The following is a 25,971-nucleotide window of genomic DNA, read 5'->3' on the forward strand; positions in this document are numbered from 1 at the left end:
TTTAAAAGCCAATCTACTATTTGGCAGAAAGGTGACCTCCAGAAGTAGCTTCAGTTCCAAGTTCAAAGGGTATTTTTGGGTGATGACTTTTTTAGGAGTTTGAATTTCGTTCTACATCTTTCTCCAATTCTATCTGGGACCTTCTATCGTGTCCCTGGTCAGAACAGTCGGTAGTGGTAGCCGGGCACCATCTGCTTCTGGTGTCAGGTTAGAAGAGGCCATGATTTCTGTGGGCTGTTAGTCCTGTGGACTAGTTTCTTCTTTGAGCTTTTGATTTTCTTCATTCTCTTTTGCTCCACAGGAGTAGAGACTAATAGTTGTATCTTAGATGGCTGCTTGCAAGCTTTTAAGCCCTCAGACGCTACTTATTCAACCGGGATGTAGAACATTATCTTTATGAACTAAGTTATGCCAGTTGACTAAGTTGTCCCTGAGACTATGATCCCATGCCCTTTACCCCAGTAAACTGATCCCATGAGTTGTTTGGATATATCTGGGAAGCCTCCATAAATGTGCCCATATGTGCTTTGTTATGGATCTATCTGCAGCACACACAAACATGTATGTACACATGCCTATAGATAACAGCTTGTTGCAGCCACTGTGTCAGTCCACCTCGTTGAGGGTCTTCCTCTTTTCCGCTGACTCTGTACTCTGCCAAGCATGATGTCCTTCTCCAAGCATAACAGCAATTATAAGGATGATTTAGGACCGGGCAGTGTTTCGTTCTGTTGTGCATAGGGTTGCTATGAGTTGGAATCGACTCGACGGCACCTAACAACAACAACAACACAGATACACCTATACGTGCACATGCATTTACTCACCCATGCCTTCTTACACACGTGTGCATACATATCTACCTACGTAACCACGTATTTTGGTTCTTGTTACTGTTGTTCCAAAATTATGTGTGTTATAGCATTCACCAAAATTGTCCCTTTTTCTTTTGTATTTCTCAGTGTTTTTATTTACCTTGGTCAAGTTGTGCTGACTTTACCCATATTTGGTATTGCCTTTCCCTTCACCAAAAATAACAAGTATCTACTATCCAGAAAGTGATTTCCCCCTTCTCACCCTCCCATTCCTGGTAACCATCAAAGTGTTGCTTTCTGTGTGTATGTCTGTTCTTGACTTTTTATAATAGTGGGACCGTATAGTATTTGTCCTTTTGTGATTGACTTACTTCAATCAGTATAATGTCCTCCAGGTTCCTCCATGTTATCTGATGTTTGGTGGACTCCTCGTTATTCTTTGTAGTTGCATAGTATTCCAGTGTGTGTATGTACCATAATTTATCCATTTATCTGTTGTTGGGCACTTAGGTTGTTTTGCTTCTTTTTGCTATTGTGAATAATGCAGCAGTGAACGTAGGTGTGCATGTGTCTATTCGTGCCACTGCTCTTACATCTCTTGGATATATACCTGGGAGTTGGATTGCTGGATCGTAAGGTATTTCTATTTTTAGCTTTCTGAGGGAGTGCCATACTGTTTTTCATAGTGGTGGTACCATTTTATAATCCCACCAGCAATGTGTAAGACTTCCAATCTCCCCACGACCTTGCCAGCATTTGTTTTCTGCTTTTTTTTTTTTCCTATCATTGCCATCTTTGTGGGTCTGAGGTAATATCTCGTAGTTTTGCCCTATGGGGCAGTTTTACTCTGTCCTGTGGGGTCGTTATAAGTTGAAATCAACTGGATGGCAACAGGTTTTTTTTTAATGGCTAATGATCATGAGCATTTTTTCAGGTATTTATAGGCCCCCTGAATGTCCTCTTTGGTGAAGTGTTTGTTATGTCCTTGGATTGTTTGTCTTTTTGTTGTTAAGTTTTCTATGTATTTTAAAGATCAGTCCCATATCAGATATGCATTGCCGAAGATTTTTTCCCAGTCCGTCGGTTCTCTTTTCACTCATCTGGTAAAGCCTTCTGATGAGCATAGGTATCTAATTTTTAGGAGGTCCCAGTTATCTATCTTCTGTCATTTTTGCATTTTTAGTTGTATTTGACAAGCTGTGCCAAATATTAAGTCTCCTAGTTTTGTCCCTGTGGTATCTTCCAGGAACTTCATAGGTTTAACTTTAACATTTAGGTCTTTGATCCATTTTGAGTTAGTTTTTGTGCATGGTATGAGGTATGAATCCTGTTTCATTTTTCTGCAAGTGGGTATCCAGTTCTCTGCCAGCACCATTTGTTAAAGAGACTGTTTCTTCCCCATTGAATAAACTTTGAGCCCTTGTTGAAGATTAGTTGCCCTATAGATGGGTGGATTTACTTCTGGGTTCTCAGTTGTATTCCATTTGTCTGTCATTGAACCAGTACTGGGCTGTTTTGATTAAAAAAAAAAAAAAAAAATTTTTTTTTTTTTTGTTTTGATTACCATGGCTATATAGTCAGTTTTGGAAACTCTGGTGGCGTAGTGGTTAAGAGCTACAGCTGCTAACCAAAAGGTTGGCAATTTGAATCCACCAGGCGCTTCCTGAAAACCCTTTGGGCCAGTTCTACTGTGTCCTATAGGGTCACTATGTGTTGGAATCGACTCGACGGCAATGGGTTTAATTTTTTTTTTTTTTTGGTTTATAGTAAGTTTTGAGATTGGGAAATGTGAGGTCTCCGACGTTATTCCCCTTCAGTCTTCCTTTAGCTATTCGGGGCCTTTTTCCTTCCCATAGAAAGTTGGAGATTAGTTTTTCCACTTCATTAAAGAATGTTCTTGGGATTTGGATTGGAATTGTGTTATATTTATAGATCACTTTTGATAGTATTGACATTTTCACAATGTTAAGTCTAATGATCCATGTGCAAGGAATTTTTTCCACCTATGTAAATCTCTTTTCATTTCTTGCAGTAGCATTTTATAGTTTTCCTGTATAAGTCTTTTGTGTCCCTAGTTAGGCTTATTCCTAGGTATTTTATTATTTTGGGGGCTGTTGTAAATGGTATTGTTTTCTTGATTTCCTTTTTGGAATCTTCATTATTAGTGTAGAAGAACCCAAATGACTTTTGTGTGTTGATCTTCTACCCTGCCACTTTGCTGAATCCTCCTGTCATGGATTGAATAATATCCCCCGAAAAATGTGTTTCAGTTTGGCTGGGCCATGATTCCCAGAATTATGTGGTTGTCCTCCATTTTGTGATTGTAATTTTATGTTAAAGAGGATGAGGGTGGGATTGTAACACCCTTATAAGGTCACATCCCTGATGCACCACCTTTTATCTTAAAGGAGATAAAACAAAAGGGAAGCAAGCAGAGAGTCGGGGACCTTATACCATCAAGAAAGCAGCGCCTGGAGCAGAGTGCGTCCTTTGGACCCAGGGTCCCTGCATGGAGCAGCTCCTAGTCTGGGGGAAGATTGATGAGAAGGCCAGCAGAGGAAGGCTTACCCTAGAGCTGACACCCTGAATTGGGACTTTTAGCCTATTTTACTGTGAGGAAATAAACTTCTCTTTGTTAAAGCCATCCACTTTTGGTATTTCTGTTATAGCAGACACCTCCTGTTACTCCACTTTCTTGTGTGGCCTCTGGGATTTTCCATGTATAGGATCATGTCGTCTGCAAATGATAGTTTTACTTCTTCCTTCCAGTTTGGATACCCTTTATTTCCCTTTCTTGCCTTAGTGCTCTGGCTAGGACTTCAATACAATATTAAATAAGAGTGGTGATAAAGAGCATCCTTGTCTTGTTCTCGTCCTCAAGAGGAAGGCTCTCAGCCTTTCTCCACTGATGAAAATGTGGGCTGTGGCTTTTGCACGTAGGCACTCAGTTATGTTGAGGAATTTCTCTTCTGTTCCTGTTTCGCTTAGAGTTTTTATCAGGAATTGGTGTTGGATTTTATCAAATGCCCTCTTGGTGTCAATTGAGATGATCGTGTGATTCTTTTGTTTTATTTATGTGGTGAATTACATTGATTGATTTTCTAATGTTGAACCATCCTTGTATCCATGGTATGAATCCCACTTGATCAGGATGTATTATTTTTTTGATATGCTGTTGAATTTTGTTGAGAATTTTTATGTCTATATTCATGAGGAATATTGGACTATAATTTTCTTTTTTGTGGTGTTGCCTGGCTTTGGTATTGGGGCTATGCTGGCATTGTAGAATGAATTAGAGAGTATTCCTTCCTTTTCTATCTTCTCGTAATATTTTGAGTAGAATTGCTGCCAACTCCTCTTTGAATGTTTGGTAGAAATCTCCAGTGAAGCTATCTGGACCATGTCTTTTTTTTGTTTTGGGGAGTTTTTTTTTTTTTAATGACCTCTTCAATTTCTTCTTTTTTGATGGGTCTGTATAGATTTTCTACCTCTATTTTTGTTAGTTTAGGTAGGTAGTGTGTTTCTAGAATTTGCCCATCCTTTCTAGGTTTTCAAACTTATTGTGGTATAGTTTTTCATAATTTTCTTTTATGATCCTTTTTATCTCAGTTGGTTCTATTGTAATGTCACCCATCTCTCATTTCTTATTTTGGTTATTTGCATCTTGTCATTTTTTTCCTTTGTCAGTTTGGCCATTGGTTTATCAACTTTACTGGGCCTCTCAAAGAACCAACTTCCAGTCTTGTTCATTCTTCCTGTTGTTTTTCTGTTTTCTATTTCATTTATTTCTGCCCTGACCTTTATTATTTCCTTTCCTCTGGTAACTGTGGTTCTGTTGTTCTTAATTACAGGTAAAGTGTAGCAATGGCTGCTGTTTATTCTGGCATTTCCTTTAAGCTTAAAAGCAAGACAACTTCCTGGGAAGATAAACTAAAACTAGCTCACTTTGCTTGGATTTCCCACCAGTGCTTCCTTCCAAATAAAGAACAAGTAAGTTAAAGTGAAACTTACCCATATATATGTTTTTTTTTTGAAACTTGTATTTTTAAAACCTAAAACAGCTACTGCACGTGTAAGTTGCATATTGATATTTAATGGAGGAAACTTTGTTGAAAGTTAAAGGTAATGTCAGTTGAAATAATGAGTCAGGTGTTTTCATTAACAAAGCTTTTCTGTTATAAAACCTCATGTAGCATTTTTTTATGTTAGGAAATATTACTTCTATTACAAATTAAGCATATGTACTAATGAACAAATTGGGAATTAGGTTACAGAAGTTAGGTTCTGAAAGCCTGTAGTTAGTTCCATTTGTATGTAAATCCAAAATGATGCACTATAAGCAATTGCTTATTGGTGCTTTGTTAAAAATCTTTGGCATGTGATAAATTAAAAATTGGGAAGTAGAGAAACTACCAAGAATGACTTGCTCTTAGTTAACATTTCTCAAGCTTATTTGGCCAGATAATACCGTTAATAGAAGAGAGATACCAGGTCAATGAGCTCATGAAATTGGACTAACATAAACCCAGATGCTTACAGCACAAAGTGTATCAACGATGGCTTACACGTGCTAAATGATGACAAAGTATAGTGTGTAGGTCAACTGTTGTATCTACTGCTTTCTAAACCTAGCTGCATACAGGAGGATCATCTTGGCAGTGTGATAGTCACCTTGTAAGTGCTGCATAAGAATAAGACAGAAGGGGAAGTTGGTGGCAGATGATTTGATCAAGGCCTCCATCATACTTATCCCAAGAGTTTTATTTTTTTCTTTCTAGCATCTGTCCTCATTTATACTTTTATGACAGTTCTATAGCATGAACTGAGGCCTCACTGCCTTTCCCCAGTGTTTTATGAATAAAGAAACATGTCACAGTAATGGAAACTGTCCATAGACAACACTGCTTTTTGTAAAGCACTCATACATTATTTCACACGGACTGTTTTCTAGTTTAGGTAAGTAGACTTAGAGCTTAGCTGCAGGTGATGTCAAAAAGCCAGGACATAAGCCCTAGTCTTCTGGAGCTTACTCTCTGGACCCTAGGTGGTACTAACAGTCAATACACTTGGCTGCTAACTGAAAGGTTGGAAGGTCTGAGTCTACCCAGAGGTGTCTTGGAAGAAAGGACAAGCGATCTACTTCAAAGAATCAGCCATTGAAAACCCTATGGAACACAGTTCTGCTCTGACACACCTGGGGTTGCCATGAGTTAGAATCAACTCAGTGGCAACTGTTTTGTTTGTTTGACCATTCCAGGTATCTTAGGCTGGGTTCTCTTGAGAAGCAAGACCAGTAATGCGTATAAATATATATAGATAGACTTTTATATTAAGGAAAGAGCTCACGCAATTGCAGGGGTTGGAACGTCCCAAGTCCTTGGATCATGATAGAGTCCTTTGCCAATTCATGGAGTCCCAGAAGCTGGTGAACCCAAGATGAGCAGGTTAGAGAGCAGGGATCCCGCTCACAGGTTTTGATGGTTGAGTAATCCCCAAGGTTGACAGGTTTTTCCTGAGTCACATAGCTGCAGGGACAGGCAAACCCAAGATAGGTGGGTCGGGGAGCAGGACTCTTGCTCGCAGGCCATGAAGATGGGCGAATCCCAAGATGGACAGGTGAGCTGCTAGCTCAAGTCCCAAGAACCGGAGGTCAGACAAGAGACAGCTGCTGGATCCAGAACAAGCCAACAACCTTTGCAAGGTGAGCAGGAAAAGGAAGTAGACCGTGGAAGGCAGAGAGATGAAGGCTGAGGGGGTGGTGAGCCACCACGGGCCCCACCCCTGCCAGTACCACTCAGTCGATTCCATCATGGGGGTGATCACACATCAGATTTCAACAGGAAAGTGATCACAACATTACACAACTGCCAAAACACTGAGAATCATGGCCCAGCCAAGTTGACACACAATCTTAACCATCACACCAAGCAATTGCTGTTGTGCTTATGACTTTTGAAACATAGTGTAACTTGAGAGAACGGGATAAGACATGTTAGCGTTTCACCTAAAATTTATTTGTTGGCTACAGACAGAGACAAAAATTAAAGCATTTTTCCAACTTTATATTGATTCTTTGATAATAAACATTTTAAGATACCAAAACATTTATGTAATATAATATTACCAAAGGTAAGTTCTTAGGGACAATTTTTTTCTTCTGGGAGTTGAATTTGGTTATGACTTGACTATCACCCTAAATGTAAAAATATCTCTTGCCAGAGAAGTTCATTTATTTTCAGAGTACATTTCCTCCAAATTCAGGTATTACTTGATTGGGCAAGACAGTCATTGGTTGCATTTTATAAGAAAAAACTTGAACTGGAGGAAGACATTGTCGAAAGGCTGTGGATCTATATAGATAACATTCTACATAGCAGAAAATTGCAGAGTCTCCTCAAGAATGGAAAGACGATTAACCTTCAGATTTCACTAGTCAAGGTAATTAACAGTCTTTTTAGAACAATCCTGTGTGTGTTGCGTGTGTCTCAGTTGACTCCCTGTTTTCAGCCTCCTGGGAGATGTGAGACCTACCAGGCTTCCTTGAATTTTTGCCTCTACGAATGTACCACATTTCTTCCTCACTACTCCCCTAGTAGCATTTTCCTTCTTTCGCCTTTGCCGCCAAATGATTTTACACAGGCAAATGAATCCTGGTGTCCAAAATTGATTCATTTTAATGTTTCAGAGTACGAATTTGGGTAGAAAGATACTCAGAGATTGTGGTTCTGACTCAATAGCAGGTTATGTGACATTTTTAATTTGGAAGTTATATGAAACTTGAGTTAGGTAATTGAGTTAGTCTATGTAAATGTAATTTTAGAAGTTACAGGTAAGTTCTGAAAATAGATTTGATTCTATTAAAATAGCACAATCTCAGTCAAAGGTTAGGCAGTTAATACTACTGGAAAGTTATTTGTTTTAGGATCAGTTACGTGAAGATGCAAGAATGTTAAGGTAGGGGAGGAGAGGGAAATAATAATTGCTAGAGTCATAATGACAGCTGTCATTTACTGAGTGCCCATTATATGCTTACACTGTACTAAGCACTTTTTGATATTTAATATTCAAGAAAAGTTTGGGGCTATTTCATAAACAGGCTTTTGGTTACCTTTTTAATTGGAAAAGGTAGCCAGCAAATTACACTACTCTGTGATTTTGCTTTTCAGCCTTTCTCTTGGGCCTGGAGAAAGATGAAAGGCCAAAATCTAAATATAGATTTCCTCAAAGGTTTTTAACTCTAAGTGATTCTGAAGCCTCAGCTCAGAAGCATGGGCTTCATTGTTGAAATCGAATATTTTGGAATACCATGAGAATAGTGACAATAAAACCACCAACAGGAAGCGCTTAGTAAGCTCCGGCAACTGTGCCTAAAGTGCTTTCCATGCATGGTTTTGTTTAAGGATCTTACCTCCATTTTATAGATGAGGAAACGAAGCTCAGAGGTTAAAGTGCCTAAAATCACACAGCTTGTAAGTGGTGGAGCCGGGGTTTGAACCTAGATTTACCTGATTACAAAGCCCACACTGTGAACCACTGTGAGCCTCACGCACAGGAGCCTGAAGGCAGAAAAAGGAAGTGGAGAGGGGCTCGTTACAGTGAAGGATTAAATAGCTTAGCTGCCTGATGGGTCACAGGCTTTAGTGGGTCTTTAAATTACGTCACTTTTTTACATACAATCGACCCATGGTCACCAAAGTGGATTACTCAAAAACTATCCTTTGAGAAGTGAAAGAGAAGAGAATCTTGTTTAGGTGCTGTCAAGACAGTTCCAACTCATAATGACCCCATCCTCAACAGAACAAAACACTGCCCGGTCCTGCACCATGCTCATAATCGTTGTTATGCTTGAACCCATTGTTGCAGCCACTGTGTCAGTCCATCTCATTGAGGGTCTTCCCCTCTTTCACTGACCAAGCGTGATGTCCTTCACCAGGCACTGGTCCCTCCTGACAACATGTCCAAAGTACGTGAAACAAAGTCTTGCCATCCTTGCTTCTAAGGAGCATTCTAGCTGTACTTCTTCCAAGACAGATTTGTTCATTCTTCTGGTAGTCCACGGTATATTCAATATTCTTCGCCAACACCATAGTTCAAAAACATCAACTCTTCTCTGGTCTTCCTTATTCATTGTCCAGCTTTCACATGCATATGAGGCAACTGAAAATGCCATGGCTTGGGTCAGGTGCACCTCAGTCCTCAGAGTGACATCTTTGTTTTTTAACACTTTAAAGAGATCTTTTGCAGCAGATTTGCCCAATGCAATAAGTCTTTCGATTTCTTTTTTTTTTTGGCTGTGACAAACGTAAATTAATTTTCTTGCAGGAGGTTAAAAGTCAGAATTCGGTATGCTGGTTTAAGAAGACTTTCTGTCTCTTATCAGCTCAGGGGAAGGTCCTTGTCCAGTTTCTGTTCCTTGGCTCCTGAATGATCGTCACGTAGCATGGCACCTATCCCTGCTTGCTCACTTTCTTGTTTAATCTCTTTTATATCTCAGAAGAGATTGATTTAAGATACACCCTACACTAATACTGTCTCATTAACATAACAAAGAAAACACATTCCCAAATGGGATTATAACCACAGGTAGAGGGTTAGGATCTACATCACGTGTTTTTGGGGGGACACAATTCAGTCAATAATACACATATTCTTCCACATATGCTGTGAATCTCACACAATATTGCCTTTCTTACTTTTATTTTTTGGCTTTAAAAAGTCTATTATCTTTTAAAGAGATTTAAAAAATAATTTTGAGGATTTTATGTTTACCGCATATTTACCATTTCTCGTGTTCTTTATGTAGATTCACTTTTTCACGTGACATCGTTTTCCTTCTGCCTAAATGATTTCCTTTCACGTTTCTTGTGCAGATCTGGTGTCAGTGAATTCCTTCATGTACTGTTTGTTAAAAATGTTATCATTTTGCTTTCATTTCTGGGTGTAGAATATGAAGTTGACAGTTTTTTCTTTCAGGACTTTAAGCATGTGTGTCGCACTCTTGTGGCTTGTGTCGTTTCTGACGAGAATACTGCTGTCATTACTACATTTGTTCCTCTGTCATAGGTCTTTTTGGTGTGTGGCTGATTTTAATGATTTCTCTTTGTTGCTAGTTTTAAGCAATTTGTTGAGGGTATGTCTTGGTGTAGTTTCTTCATGTTTCTTATGCTTGGGGTTTATTGAGCTTTTTACATCTCTGTGCTTAAAATTTGGAGACATTTGAAAATTTGAGGGTTATTTCTTCAAATATTTTTGCGCTCCCACTCCCCACTTTCAAGATTCTAACTATACATTGCTCTGATTACATGCTCCTTGGGTTTTCTCATTGCTTGCTGATGCCCTTTTATTTTCTAATTCTTTTTTTCCTCTGAATTTCATTTTAGGCCGTTTCTATTGCTGTATATTGAAATTTACCTCTCGTTTCTTCTGCAGTGCCTATTCCACTATTAATATCATCCAGTGCATTTTTTGTTGTGAAGTTTCAATTGGAATTTGTTGTATCTTCCATGTCTCTACTTGCCACATCCAATCTTTCCTGCCCTTTCTTGAACATATGTAATATAGTTATAATAACTGGTTTCAGTATTCTTGGCTGCTAATTCCATTATCCGTGTTATTTACTTTCTTTTTTAATTGTGCTTTAGGTGAGAGTTCACAGAGCAAATTATTTTCTCATTCAACAATTTATACACAAATTGTTTTGTGACATGGGTTGTAATCCCTACACTGTGTCAGCACTCTCCATTTCCCCATCCCGGGTTCCCCATTCCCATTTGTATGTTTTTCCTGTCCCTTTCTGCCCTCTCGTCTTTGCTTTTGGACAGGTGTTGCCCATTTGGTCTTGTGTACATAATTGAACTGAGAAGCGTGTTCCTCACGTGTGTTATTATTTGTTCTATAGACTTGTGCAGTCTTTGCTGAAGGGAACTTAAGGAGTGGTTTCAGTTCTGAGTTAAAAGGGTGTCTGGAGGCCATAGTCTCAGGGGTTCCTCCAGTCGCTATCAGACCAGTAAGTCTGGTCTTTTTTTGTGTGTGTGTGTGAATTTGAATTTTGTTCTACATTTTTCTCCTGCTCTGTCCGGGTACCCCTCTTGTGATCCCTGTCAGGGCAGCCGATGGTGGTAGCCAGGCACCATCTAGTTGTTCTGCGCTCAGGCTGGTGGAGGCTGTGGTACTTGTGGCCCATTAGTCCTTTGGACTAATATTTTCCTTGTGTCTTTGGTTCTCTTCATTCTCCTTTGCTCTGGACAGGATGGGACCAATAGATGTATCTTAGATGGCTGCTCACAAGCTTTTAAGACCCCAGACGCTTTGTGTTTTCCTTGATTTTAGCTGTTTTTATCGTTTTGTCTGTGTTTTCCTTAATTTCTTTCCTAATCTCTTGGAGTGCAGTAGATATCAGTCTTTTGAATACCGTGCCAGGTAATTTCACTGCCTTTTCTTCTACTAGAAGGTCGTCTGATTCTTTATTTTAGTCACTTGCTAGAGCCGTCTTGTCTGCTTTTATTATATGTGTTGTTATTGTCTGCTGTCTCTGAGATATTAAGGTATTATTTTCTTTATTGATTGTTCATTTGTTTTGTCCTGGTTCTTTGTTTTGTTTTGCTATGTCATGGTGTGGGGCTGGATGTGCTTTGTTGCTTGCTCATCTGTGGGTATGATAACTTTCACCACCTTGTCTGGGTGGGCAGGGCAGCAGCAGGCAAGACGAGCCTGCTTCACTGTATACTGGTTTGGTAAGATGGCTGAGGGCAGACTGGGTGGGCACTGCCTGCCTCCTGGTGTTGGTCCAGTGATGTGAGAGCATTCACAGCCCGTTGCAAGATAGGCTGGGGCGTCGGACAGACAGTGGTACGAGCTCACTTCCTTCTGTTGAGCAGCTGGTCGAGTAGCAGCGGCGGGGGCGGGGGGGTGGACAATGTGGGCCCAGGGAGGCAGGCCTGAGCCAGGAATGCTCCAGCCATGGCAGTACATTGAGGTCTAGTGGGAAGAGAGGGGGTAACCTATGGGGCTAGATAGGGGAAACAAAGAGAAGAAAAGAGACAGAAAGGAAAAAAAAAAAAAGGACATAGCTGGTGGGTGGGGCAGGGGGACATGGGGTCTGGCAGAAAGGGGGAGACGTGGCATATGTGGTGGGCCAGTGGCTCTTTAGCCACGGTGGTGTGGTGTAGCCTGGCAGAAAGGGGGTAGGTGGCTTATGGAGATAGGTGGGAGGGGAAGAAAATAAATGGATGGGTGGATGGATGGACAGATGGATGGACGGACAGACAGATAAAAAAAGTTTTTTAAATGGCATGGCAGGGGCAGGTGGAAATGTGGCAGCAGTGGGCCAGTAGCTCTCTACCTGCTGTGGGGCTGGTGGGAGGGGGTAGAGGTGTGGTAGGGAGAAAGAAAAGGAGGGAAGGGAGAAAGAAAAGGAAGAAAGGGAAAAAAGAAAAAACAAGGTGCTGTGGGATTTGGCAGTGGGCCTGGAGCGACCCCGGTTGTCAGTTCTCTACCCATAACAGTGCAGCATGGCCCAACGGGAAGGGGTAGAGGTGAGGTACTGGGCTATGTGGGAGGGAGAAAGAAAAGGAAGAAAGGGGGAAAAAATGGCATGGCAGGAGCCAGCAGGTGGGTAGCGGGGTGGACCCGGACTGGCTTTGGGCTTGTGTCCTTCTAGCCAGGGCCACACGTTGTTGCCCTGTGGGAAGGGGTAGAGGTTGGGTACGAGGATAGGTGGAAGGGGGAAAGAAAAGAAAAAAATATGTTGCTGCAAGAGTCAGTTGGTGGGGCTGGGCAGACCTGGGCTAGCAGTGGGCCAGTGCCTCTCTAGCCAAGGTGGTGTGGAGTGGCCCAGCAGGAAAGGGTAGAGGTGAGGTACGGGCTAGGTGGGAGGGAGAAAGAAAAGGACGAAAGGGAAAAATAATAATAAAAAATATGATGTGGCTGGAGCTGGCAGGTGGGTGTGGGCAGACTCCAGCTGGCAGCAGGCTGGTGTCTCTTTAACCTTGTCTAGTCAAGGTGGCATGGCATGGTCTAGTGGGAAGGGGTGGAGGTGAGGTACTGGCTAGGTGGGAGAGAGAAAGAAAAAGAAGAAAGAGGGAGAAAAAGAGGAAAAATTAAAAAAAGAAAAATGGCTTGGCAGTAGCTGGTGGGTGGGGCCAGTATCTCTTTAGCTTTGTCTAGCCAAGATGGCACAGCCTGGCCTGACAGAAAGGGGTAGAGTTGAGGTATGGGCTAGGTAGGAGGGAGAAGGAAAAAGAGGAAAGGGAATAAAAAATGACATGGCAGGAGCCAGCAGGTAGGGCCGGGGTGGATCCAGGCGGGCGGCAGGCCGGTAGCTGTCAAGCCAAGGCATCTCAGCGTGGCCGTTTGAGAGGGGTGGAGGTGGTGTACAGGGCAGAAGCATAAGGGGTTGGAAAGCATATTTCTCTGGGAGGGCACTGTCTCCTGTTGGGAGTTCTGTGAAGTTCCCTTCTCGTACTCCCTGTCCGTGGTTGTCACTGTGCTCCAAGCTGGCGATGTTGTGCCATCTCAGTTGGTGGGGGACTTCACTCCATATCTCTGCATGTTCTCTGTTTTCCTTCAGGTTCTTCTTCCATTTGGTGTTTGATCTATTTGTTTATCCCTTCATTTGATGCTTAGGGTTCTAGGACTGATGTTTATCTGTTTTATTGTTTCTCACGTCTTTGCTGCAGAGGGACGGCATAATGTATCTGTCTGGCATGCTATGTTGGCTCCACCCCTCTCCGTTTCATTTTTTTGACTTCCAGTTTTCCTAGATTCATACTTCGTGATTTCTACATCCTCAGTATTAATGGAAACCCTGGTGGCGTAGTGGTTAAGTGCTATGGCTGCTAACCAAAAGGTCAGCAGTTCTAATCCACCAGGCGCTCCTTGGAAACTCTATGATGCAATTCTGCTCTGTCCTATAGGGTCACTTTGAGTCGGAATCGACTCGACAGGAACGGGTTTTTTTTTTTTTTTTTTAATGTTTGCAGCTGTTTCTTCTCATTTTGAGTTGTGCCACATCAGGAAATGAAGCTCCTGAAAGCTTTACTACATCCACATCGTTAAGGTTGACTCTACTTTGAGGAGGCAGCTCTTCCCCAGGTATATTTTGAGCACCTTCCAACCTGAGGGGCTCATCTTCTGGCACTGTGTCAGACAGTGTTCCACTACCATCCATAAAGTTTTCACTGAACAGTTTTTTTAGAAGTAGATCACCAGGTCCTTCTTCCTAGTCTGTCTTAGTCTGGAAACTCCACTGAAACTTGTCCCCCACGGGTGACCCTGCTGGTATTTGATATATTGGTGGCATAGTTCCCTGCCTCAGCAACATATGAGCCACCACAGTACAACAGACTGATGGACAAGTGGTGGAAAGAAAATCTTAAACCATCTCTTAAACATCATGCTTATTTAATTTTTATTTTAGTGTGTGTTTTATAACTTATTTCCTATATAACTTATCTAAAACATGAGTTCTGTAGTACATGCCTACGATTTATAAACAAATCACACACACTGGGTGTGAATGTGGAACAGTTTGGAGACCACTGTGGTAGTCTGTTGGCATTAAAGGACTTAACCGTTTTTGTTTCAGCATTTCCAGAGTGACTGTAAGGTCCACCACCGGTAGTTACTTGTGTGGAGATAATAGTACCTAACTCTGAGCAACTGATGGCTTAGCAACCAGGACAAATTTTTTTTTTATAATACTTTAAATGAAAGTTTACAGCTTAAGTTAATCTCTCATACAAAATTTCGTCATGTGACACTAGTTGCAGTCCCTACAATGTGACAGCACACTCCACCTTTCCACCCTGGGTTTCCATGTCCATTCAACCGGCTCCTGTCCCTTTCTGCCTTCTCATCCCGCCTCCCCAGAGGAGCCACCCATTTGGCCTGGTGTATCTGCTTAAACTAAGAAGCACACTCTTCATGAGTATTATTTTGCATTTTATATTCCAGTCTAATCTTTGTTTGAAGAGTGGTCTTTGGGAATGGTTTTAGTTCTGGGCTAACCTAGCATTCAGGGGCCATGACTTTGGGGGTTCCTCCAGTCTCAGTCAGACCATTAAGTCTGATCTTTTTACTAGAATTTAAGTTCTGCACCCCACTTTTCTCCTGGTCTGTCAGGGACTTTGTTGGGTTCCCTGTCAGGGCAGTCATTGGTGATAGCCAGGCACCATCTAGTTCTTCTGGTCTCAGACTGATGGAGTCTCTGGTTTATGTGGCCCTTTTGAACCAGGTCAGATTTGATTCTTAGATTCTGAAAGGTGGAAGCAAGTCAACATGAGTGAATTTAGGAATCTGCCCAGCCATCGTTAATTTCTGGTGTTGATGAATTTGGGAGTTTCAGAAGCAGTAGACTGTGGGTCTATTCCATAATAAGTAGTAATTGGCAACATTTGCTCTCCTTTTCAAGGGTACTTTTTGTTTTTGCTATAGAAAAAGTTTAATTAACTATGAAAATATATTTTGGTCAGGCCTAAAGTACCGTCCACTTTGTAGCATCTAAGCTGAATTGTAGGTTTAGGATCTAAGAAGAAATAACCATTGGAATGGAAAGCTTACAAACTGCAGCTCTTCAACGAGGGGCAGCAGATTTACAAGGATATTGGTCCCTGCCCTGTTTATGTTGGTAGGAGATTGCTATGTAATTAGAAGAGGTACTTGCCTTCCCTTGGAGCACTGAGCAAATGTCAGGTGATTTATATGATCACACAGGCATTCTTTCTCATCAAGCTGAAGGCAAGGAGTGAGTTCATTGATCCCGATGTACTTTTATTGTGTATGTGTGGGATTAGGGTGATAAGTTAGTAATGACCTCTCTTTATTCTTTAAATCTTCAGATCATAAATGAAAGAATAGCCGAGTTCTCCCTGTTGGGATCCCAGAGAAACATCTGTGCTGTCCTGAGCTGCTGCCGGAGCATCCTTTCAACACCTGCCCTTGCTGTCATTTATGTCGCCAAGCAGGAGCTGATGGTGGCACTCCTGAGCCAGCTGTGCCGGTCAGCCTGCAAGCAGCCAGGAGGAGCTGTGGTAGCCCAGCTGTTCGAGGTCATCCACCTGGCCTTTGGCCATTATCTCTTGATCCAGCAGCAGCAGGTAAACCCGAAACGTGCCTTTGGGGAAATGATCGGGCACCTGTTCCAGCCTTGCCTGGTCCTGCGACACTTACTCTCGGTGGGCCAGTGGGCGCAGGGCGGCCAGGGACAGCTGCGGCAGGCCCTGAGCCGGGACATTAGGAATCAGATAGAGGCCCTGCTTCGAGGCGGAGCTTTTCAGCCCGAGCTGCTTCCTTCCTATAAAGAAGAGCTCCTAGAACAGCAGCAAGGCAATGCAAAGATGGGGGCTATGAAAAACCTTCTGACACCCATTGACACCATGGTCGCCAAGCTGGTAGATGCTGGCTGCTGTGAGCCATCCCTGCAGGCAACTGTTGTGGCCAGCTCAGTGGCCTTGCTATATAGGCTCTTTCTAGAGTCTTACTTCAGGGAGGGGAACCAACTGCTGTGCTTCCATGTGCTCCCCAAGCTATTTGGCTGCTTGAGAATTTCACGTCTAGAGGAGGAACAGGTAAAAGCCCTGTCCACATCAGACTGGACCACAGAACTTTTGGTCGTGGAACAGCTTCTAAATGTAGTGGTCAACTACAACATCTACAACGTTGCCGCCGACAGGATCCGGCACGGGGAGGTTCAGTTCCAGTTTTACCGCCGTCTGGCCGAGTTGCTGATAAATCATCCGCAAGCATCAGTGCCAGCCTGGTTCCGCTGTCTCAAGATTTTGATCTCTCTGAATCATTTGATTTTGGAGCCAGACCTGGATGACCTGGTGGCCGCAGCATGGGTTGATGCAGAAGTCACAGAGTTTCGAACCAAGAAAGCTCAGGAGGTGCTTATTAACACTCTGTTCCAGACTTATGCCAAACTCCGACAAGTGCCCTGGTTGTTCAAGGGCGTTCTGGATGTGCTCTGTCGTCCGGCTGCTGAGGAGCTGAGGCAGCCTCTTCTGTCCTCAGGCCCTTCCTTGGTGCTCCGTGAATGCCTTCTGGAGCTACCCCCAAATCAGATCTTGGACACGTGGGCCCTTGTGTTGGAGAAGTTCCAGTCTTTGGTCTTGCCTTGTTTGCTAGGTGACACCGACATGGCCCTGAAGTCGCTGTCACTGAGCTCAGTGCTACATTGTGTCATGTTCAACATGAGAAGCCTGGACAGCAGCACCCCGCTGCCTGTGGTCAGACGGACTCAGTGTTTGATGGAGAGCATGCTCCACGGGCTGGTGCAGCCCTTGCTCTGCCTTCTCGTTGACCCCCAGGGCCCAGCACTCAGCCTGTGGCAACAGAAGGTTAGTGACTCTGCACTGCTGCTTGCTTACACGTGGGCCCAGGTGGATACAATGCTGAGTTTAAACTGTAGCCAGTATCACTCTGTATCCGGGCCCCTTACAGGTGTTGCTCTGGAGAGCTCAAACCTCCATTCTTTGCTCCCAGGTATAGAAACGAAACATTGGAAGAAGATAGAAAAGCTCACAGCTCAGTTTGACTCTCTTGGCAGGTATTGCCTAGAACAGCTGTATCTGCAGAAGATGAAAAGGACTTTAATGCAAGCTGGTTTCCAGTCTGAAGAAGCGCTCCAGACCTTGAGATATGATGCTGCCTACATTCTTCGTTCTGGCAAAGAGAGCTTGAGTCAAAGGACGATGGCTTCCTGGGATGGCCATGTGGGGACCGTGAGTACTCTCACCTACCCCATAGCACACTGGTACTTGATTGCCTCAAATCTCACAATTTTGATATCTTACCTTTGCCAGGATGATGTGAGATACCTGGCTAGTGTCCTGCTAAGGAATTTACCAAAGAGCAAAGCCCCAGAAAACCCGTCAGATGAAGAGCCTTGTATCACCCTTGAAAAGCTATCAAAGGCCATTCTTCACAGCCCTCTCTTTCCAGAAATGCAGCCCCTTCATTCTGTTTTCTTAATGTGTGTAATTGCAAGATGTACTAACATTCTGATTTCTGGTGCCCAGAGTGACGTGGGTCTTCTCAGTCAGCAGCTACCCTGGCTTTTTGAAAAGGACCACACAGTTGTGGCTTATTGGGAAAACAGACTTGCAAATGTTGGACCTGAGCGTATAGAGCCAAGAGGAGAAATTGCCCAGAATTTGCTATCGTTGGTCAAGGGTGACTGCCCCATCGAGCTGGATGGAGGACAATTGGAAAGCATCCTGGAGCTTTTGGAAGTGATTTCTGCTCTGCAGCTGGACAGTCTCTTGGCAGCCTATCACCTGCACTGCTTTCTTCTGTTACTGTCCATGGCCATCACCAGGCTGGGGAGCAGTTGCCCCTCACTGCCCCTCAAGTTTCTGACGACCTGCTACCGGCTTCTTGGTTTCCTGCAGAGGGGAAAGAGTGCCCGTGTGGTGTTCAGGATCATGTATGCCAGTGATGTTTTTCAGATCATCCTGACCTCCTTGTTCAAAGCCAGTAGCCGATTTCTCGTTGATACAGATGACCCCTCGTGGTTGGAATTTCTGCAAGAGATCGGGACATTCTTAGAACAGCTGATGCAGATACTCATCCAGGTGAAGCTGAGCTTGGTGCTCAATTTTGGGAAAATCATCGCATTTCTTTCAAGCTGCAGACCAGACACCGAAGCAGCTTCCGGCAACCCGCAGGAAAACCAGACTTGTCTGGGCAGGCAGCTCCTGCTGGTGTCCTTAACTAAGTTGTGCCAAGTCTTGGGGCCGTTTGTCAGAGAACGGAAGCAGCACCGGGAACCCTCCGAGGTGCTGCCCGAGCTGCTGCAGCAGGCTGTTCTGCAGACGGGGGCTGTGCTGCAGCTCTGCTTAGAGCCCGGGGCCTCTGGCCGGCGCCTGCCCCCGGCCCTCCTCTCATCCGTCACCGCGCTCCTGGAAGCAGACATGAGCCGGCACTCTAGGGAGAGAGAGGCAGAGACTCCCCAAGTGACAGACAAAGTGCTGGTTCCACTATACCAGACCGTCTACTCTCAGATAGCGTCAGAGTTGCCGGCTCTAGCAGCCAACGTTCCAGCCTTTCAGGCAGCCTTGCGGTTTTTAACTCTCTTCTTTTTGGCCCCAGAACTCCATCCCAAGAAGGACTCCGTTTTTACCTCCACGTTTCATTCTGTGAGAAGAATTCTTACAGGTATGGCATTTTCTCCTGAGCGAGTTTTGTAGAGTTTGTGATAAAAGGCAGCTTTTTTTAAGGGGCCTGTGTGGCGAGTTTTTCCACCCTCCTGTTTTGGGACCAGGTAATAAATTAACATGTGGAATGCATGTCAAAAGGTACAAAATGGTAAGCCATGAAAAGTCTCGCTTCCAGCCCTGACTCCCAGGAATTCATTTCCAGTATGTATGGATATTCTATGCACACATAAGCAATTTTCCCTTTTTACACAAATGGCTGCATTCTACATACATTGCTCAACACCCTGCTTTTTCACTTAGTGTTTTGGAAATCATCGTATATAAGTCTCTTCTTTTTCAGTCTTTAACTTGTCTTGGCCCCTAATGATTAACATAGATAAAACAACCTTTATATCACTGATGCTGAGAGAATTTCACCGCTAGTAGTAGGCTTTTCAGTATCAGATCGTTGGTGCCATAAATTGACTTAGAAAAATGTAAAATCTGACAACCTTTTTGAAATGCATAGTAATTTATAGGGAACCTCATAAAATCCCGTGAGGGTGGGAGTGGTACCTTATTCTGGTCAGCAGCCCTCGCCCTCAGTGCGGTGACCAGCGGCTGTCAGTGCCCATGGTGTTCATTGTCTGAGTGGACACTCTGTTCTGCAGAGGCCAGCTGTGATTCATCTACAGTCAGATGTCACCCTCCCAGGGCAGCCTAATCGGGTCTGCAGCACAGAAGCACTGCCTTCGTGCATAAAGATTCTATCCTCTGTAGTTAAGTTAAAGGTTAATAGGTCGGCTCTTTCCTATTTAAGGAGTCCTGGTGGCACAGTGGTTAAGAAAAGGTCGGCAGTTCGAATCCACCAGCTGCTGCTTGGAAACCCTGTGGGGCAGTTGTCCTCTGTCCTATAGGGTCGCTATGAGTCAGAATCAACTCAACAGCAAGGGTTTTGTTTTCCCTGTTGAAAGATAGCACCTACCACATTTGGCATGTTTGTTTTTGTTGTTGTTTATTTTGGATTTTGGGTTGTTATTGAGGGTGGGGGTTAGAGTTAAGATAGCCTTTTGATGAAGATTGGGGTCCATCAGCCAAGCCTAACCCTTAAGATACATGACTGTATTTCTGCTTCCCTGTAGATAAGCTATGCAAAGCTACCCTGTGCGCTCAGACTTCTTGATTGAGGGATCACAGACTGTGCTTCAGATACATAAGAGTTAAGTGTAGCCTTCTAGAAAGTAAGGCCACCTGGTCTGCCTGGGCCAGAGCCAGAATTTAAGTGCTGTGGCCTGAAGAATGTGGCTATTGTCTCCCTGTCAATAACCGTTCTGTCTCTCTGGCTTGATTGTGGGTTCATTTAAAAAGACTTTGGTATCACATTGTCCTGGCTTGTTCTGTCAGCAGCTCTTGCTGTATGGTGTTCACCTCCTTAGCGAGGGCTAAACTATTGTCTTTAATTATGACTAGTTACTGAGCTTTCACTGAACGTCCTGAGAGATGACAGCTGAAGGTCTGAAGCCCAGGCTCCCCTGCCCCTGTTTACACAGAACACTGTGTCCCTTTTTTCCCTTCCACCCTGTGAGTTTAAGTAATTCTTAAACCTCAGCTGTATCATTCCTGGACTTTGGGTGCTTCTGACTTGGGGCAGAGTATGCCCAGCTGTGGTTGGTGCAGTGGAAGCCTGGGGTCCTGGATAGAGGATGAGTGAGGCCTGGCTGCTGCACTGTCCCTTAGACCACATGCCCAGAGCTTTGCCAGTGGGCCCAGGCCTTGTACATCTTAGCGGTGACCCTGGTCTTTTAGGCTCTGCCTAGAAAAGGGTGGGGACAAAATGCAGGTGAGAAGTGGCTGAAGGCTTTGGGCAAGCAGAGATGTGTTCCAGTCCCTTCCATAACCAGGGAGCAGCAGCAGATGAGCCAGCAGGGCTATCCCTGTACCCTCAGGGGCAACTTAGAGGTAATTTCAGCTCATAAAGACGAGTTGTTATAGAGAATGCCTTCTGACAGTAGAATAACCAAAACCAAACCAAACTATCGAGTCAGTTCCGACTCATAGAGACCCTATAGGACAGAGGAGAGCCGCCCCATAGGGTTTCCAAGGAGCAGCTGGTGGACTCAAACTGTCAACCTCTTGGTAAGCCGCTGAGCTCTTAACTGCTGTACCGCCAGGGCTCCTTACCCATTGCTAGATGTCCCTTTTTCCATGTGCACGTGTGTACATACAGATGCACCCATGTGTGTTTCTGAGGTTGGGACTGTGTGAGAAGGCTGAGGTGTGTGTCACTCTGGCTTCCAGCACTGAGGAGTATTCTCCACGCCCTCAAACCTTAATGGCTGCGTACATCTCATCACATGGCGATTCTCACTTCCCCTGTCCCCATTGTCGTGTCTTCACAGTTTGGGCTTCTTGTCCACACAGATCCGGAAGTTCCAGTTCAGGTGATTCAGGAGGTGGAGCCTCATCTGGGAGCCTTGTTTACTGAGATGTTGGCGGCTGGGACAACCGAGGACTTCCGGATGGTGATGCGGTGTGTTCTCCAAGGACTGGATGTCAGTAACATGTGGACAGCAGATTTGCAGGTGGGGGCTTCTTTCCTGCTATGGCAGGCACAGATTCCTGGTGGACTCAGGTGGGAAAGCTAATGGGAAAAACTAAGCCAACAAACAGAAAAATCAAACCGATAACAACTATTCCGTTGCCGTCGAGTTGATTCCGACTCATAGTGACCCTAAAGGAAAGAGTAAAACTGCCCCATGGGATTTCCACAGAGTGCCTGGTGGATTCAGACTGCCAACCTTTTGGTTAATAGCAGAACTCTTAACCACTACGCCACCAGGGTTTCTGATAATGACTATAGGAGTTGTTTATGGATGGCATAGATCTATGAGTTCTGGAGGGGCCTGGGCCTCAAAGTAAGTGTGCCTTATTTTTCAAAAGCTGTGCTTGGTAAGGTAGAGGGGTCAGCGAAAAAGAGGAAGACCTTCGATGAAATGGATTGATAGAGTGGCTGCAACAGTGGACTTCAGCATAACAAGGATTGTGAGGATGACGTAGGACCAGGCAGTGTTTCGTTCTGTTGTACATAGGGTCGCTATGAGTTGGTGACAGCACCTAATAATAATAAAAACATTTTTGAAAGGAGAACTTTTTCAAATTGCAAATATATGCTCTTACTACATGAAATGCTGGTTAGTACATAATGTTAACACATAAAAATGTTAAATTCTGTTCTTCCTTTGCTTAGAGCTTCTCTCACACTTTTTGGTTTAATTTCACTTGACTTCACTTGACTACCTGAATCCCATCATTTGCGAATCATTTAGGTTAGCAAGCTGCCCTTCACTGAGGTAATTAATAAAACCCTGCACTTGCATTTGGTCTTGCGTATATCAGAGTGTCTCTGTGTGAACTTCACACACTGCAAACAGCCCCATGAAGTAGGTTGGTCGGATGTTATCCCAGTTTTCAGACAAGGAAGTGGATGTCAGAGAGATTGAGGAACATGCTGAAGGCCACAGCTAATAACATGCAGGGCCTGGATCAGAGGCAAGGTCTTCTGGCTCTAAGCTTCTTCAGCCTCATGAGTGGCTTCTTGGCTCCTGCTTATAATCAGCACACAGGGAGTGGGTTTTGATTTGCGTGAGAGGAGAGCAAGAGGGTAAACTGGAAGCTTCAGTGGAAGGCAGATCAGAGTGGGGCAGTAATGAGAACTTACATCTACATTGTACGAGGAGACGGGGCTGGGGAGAGGGCTCAGCTGCTCTGTGTAGCCTTCTCTGCCCCTTAGCCCGCCCCTCCCCAAGCTGCGTGCACATCTGTCTGGAGACTTTGATTGTGTGTGTCTGCAGCACAAGAGGCCCCGCCTTGAGTGGTTTTCTCTTCAGTAAGCCAGAGAAAAGCAGGTCCTGATTCATTTTGAGACCAGTCAGATCCCCAGATTTCCATAGGTAAGACTTGAGCTGAGCTTTGAAGAGCGGCAGTGATTCCGATGGGGACAGCAGGGAGGAAGGGAGGACGTTGTTACGAGGGTACTTTCAGAGGCAGGGAGGTGAGAACTTGGTGTGTGTGCCAAGGACAGTGGACATGCCGGTCTGCCTGGAACAGAGTGTGTGAGTGTGACAACACTGATGAGAAAAGGTGGTGCCCGGTTGTGTGGGTCTGGGTGGATCGATGCATCCTGCAGGTAGTTGAAAAGTGGGTCTGGACTTCAGGTGAGAAGCCAGGGCTGGAGTGGGGATCTCAGAGTTGTTAATTGCGGGTAACCGAGGGTGCGAAAAGGAAAGGAAGAGCAGGGGGGAGAATCTGGAATTGTTGCCGGGGTTGCGGCTGTGCAAGAAGGCCCTGGCGGTGCAGGCAGCGCGGGTTCTCACTAGCTAATTCCCCTCCTCCACTCGCTGTGCCAGTGTGCACTGTCAGACCAGCCCAGAGAGCCCGAGATCATCCACCTCTGGTGCCAAATGTGCGGGGGGTAACAACCGCACTCCACACGCCAGCTGCGTCCTGTAGAGATGTCAGCTTCCCGTCCCTGGTCGGTTCAGACTCCAGCTGCCCACACAGCTCTTCTCTCTCTCATCCTCCTTCACCTGGGGCTCGGTCAGCAGGTCCCAGCCCCTTCTCTGTCTCACCTCCATCCACCTAGGGCTGGGTCATCAGGTCCCAGCCTCTTTTCTGTCTCTCCCTCCTTCACCTGGGGCTCGGTCAGCCAGTCCCAGCCCCTTCTCTGTCTCATCCCCATTCACCTGGGGCTAGGTCAGCAGGTCCCAGCCCCTTCTCTCTCATCCCCATTCACCTGGGACTAGGTCAGCAGGTCCCAGCTCTTTCTCTCTCTCATCTCCCTTCACCTGGGTGTAGGTCAGCAAGTATCAGCCCCTTCTCTGTCTCACCCCCATTCACCTGGGGCTGGGTCAGCAGGTCCCAGCCCCTTCTCTCTCTCATCTCCATTACCCTGGGGCTGTGTCAGCAGGTACCAGCCCCTTCTCTCTCATCCTCATTCACCTGGGGCTAGGTCATCAGGTCCCAGACTCCTCTCTCTCATCCCCTACCACCTGGGGCTAGGTCAGCAGGTCCCAGCCCCTTCTCTCTCTCATCCTCCTTAACCTGGGTCTAGGTCAGCAGGTCCCAGCCCCTTCTCCCTCTTATCCCCTGCCACCTGGGGCTGGGTCAGCAGGTACCAGTCCCTTCTCTCTCATCCCCATTCACCTGGTGCTAGGTCAGCAGGTCCCAGCCCTTTCTCTCTCTCATCCTCCTTCAGCTGGGGCTAGGTTAGCAGGTACCAGCCCCTTCTCTGTCTCATCCCCATTCACCTGGGGCTAGGTCAGCAGGTATCAGCGCCTTCTCTCTCTCATCCCCTACCACCTGAGGCTAGGTCAGCAGGTCCCAGCCCCTCCTCTCTCTCATCCCTTACCACCTGGGGCTAGGTCAGCATCGAGCCCCCAGGCGGTCCCTCTTGGTCTGGTCAGCCCCCACTCATTGGCCTCAGGTGTGGTCTGGCTCTCAGGAACAGGACCAAAGGCCAAATTGTGTTCTCCACGGGGGTTCCACACCTCGAAGCCCTTGAGTACCAACAGAAAGGTTGGTGGTTTGTATCCACCGTGGCACCTCAGAAGAAAGGCCCAACAATCTGCTTCTAAAAGATCACAGCCTTGAAAACCCTATGCAACACATGGGTTTACAACACATGGAATCAACTCGACGGCAACTGGTTTGGGTTTTTTCTCTGGTGCATACGCAGTGTTAGAGGAGGAGGAGGCTGGTGTGAGACCAAAAGTCCTCGTGTGAAATGCCCACCGCAGGGTCAGACATAGCGACACTCAGTGATGTTAGTTCCCTTCCCACATGTTCTCACGGTGTAGAAAAATCACTCATGATCATGGCACCTAATCAGGTTGTATTTTCTGTTTTCTTCCACCTCCTCCTTCTACCCATAAACATATGTGCTTTTGCCCAGTTAAGTTACAGCTAGTGTCAGCTTTACCGATAGGATCTCAGTGAGATGGGATCTGTATTAATTAGACCATTGTAGATTCGTGCCTTTCACTTTTCTGTTACATTTAAATGTTTGGTTTAGTGAGATGTTATTAAAAAGACCCTTCCTTTGCCTAGTTCTGCTCATCTTGTTCCCTTTTTCCCTGTCTGTGTGGTGATATAAAGGCATCACCCTCCCGACTCAGCATAAACCAGACCTCACGCACGTCCGTTGACATCACAGTCCTCGGGCTTCTCCTTGGTCACTTTGATACCAGTGACCAGGCGTCTTCTGAGAGAGGATCCTTCTTAAGAGAGAGGTGGTTATTCCTGCAGTTAAGTTTTTTCCCCTTTTGCCTTAGGCTGTCTTGTCAGCTATTACACTGATCAAGTTGCTGCTGAGCTGCCCAGTCGGTGGAGAGAAAGCAAGTCTGTTCTGGCTGGCGAGCCCCCAGATAATCACAGCTCTGACTGTAAGTACCCGCTGGAGTTGTGGACTCCATCTGTGTTCCCTCCTTCTCTTTGCAGTTGTCTGTTCATATACGGAGAAAAGTCACATATTTTGCTCTGCCTTCTCTGATTTTCTGCACTTGTGTGTTTGGTGGCTGTGTCTTGAAGATGCCTGTAAAGCATCTATAAATGCTGATTTCATGTGGTTCAGTCTGTTGGAGCACAGTTGGTGTCTTCAGTAGGCATGGCTCGGAGGTGGCGTGAAGGGCGGTAGGAGCGTGCAGGAGCTCTAGGCGGGCAGTGATAGAAGGCAGGTGGCCATGAGAGAGGCTCTTTGGAGGCGGGCTGCTAACAAGACAGATGAGGAGGAACTCTGCGGCTTCCTTCCCCCGATCCTCCAAGAAAAATTTTGTTATCAGCTTAGTGCAGGCATTCATTTGTAGCATTGTGCGTGTGTGGGTGTGTGTGCTTAAGGCCTGTGGTACAGTCAGGAAAAAAATGGCTTTATAGGTTGGGGTGGCAGTGGTGTAGATAGGACGCTATTGTTAGAATCTTACCCAAATGTCAAATTTTGGCACCTTGTGAACATACACAACAGCCAC

The 25,971-nt window shown here is 45.0% G+C and overlaps 1 protein-coding gene across 4 annotated transcripts in view; it reads left to right on the top strand.

The window, feature by feature from the left end:
- URB2 (URB2 ribosome biogenesis homolog) overlaps positions 1-25,971 on the top strand; it is a 43,960-nt gene that overhangs the window by 3,028 nt on the left and 14,961 nt on the right. For 3 of the 4 annotated variants that reach the window (XM_049881189.1, XM_049881191.1, XM_049881192.1), the window contains exons 2-6: positions 4,667-4,805; positions 7,077-7,253; positions 15,653-18,971; positions 21,374-21,534; positions 25,282-25,392. In XM_049881189.1, coding sequence (XP_049737146.1) covers positions 4,680-4,805; positions 7,077-7,253; positions 15,653-18,971; positions 21,374-21,534; positions 25,282-25,392 — 3,894 coding nt within the window. In that variant the 5' untranslated portion in view covers positions 4,667-4,679. Of the gene's footprint in view, positions 1-3,223; positions 3,428-4,666; positions 4,806-7,076; positions 7,254-15,652; positions 18,972-21,373; positions 21,535-25,281; positions 25,393-25,971 lie in introns of all 4 variants that reach the window. The other variant, XM_049881190.1, reaches the window with a different exon arrangement.

The sequence above is a fragment of the Elephas maximus genome, chromosome 3, assembly GCF_024166365.1.
Source record: "Elephas maximus indicus isolate mEleMax1 chromosome 3, mEleMax1 primary haplotype, whole genome shotgun sequence".
In the NCBI taxonomy this organism is placed as follows: domain Eukaryota; kingdom Metazoa; phylum Chordata; class Mammalia; order Proboscidea; family Elephantidae; genus Elephas; species Elephas maximus.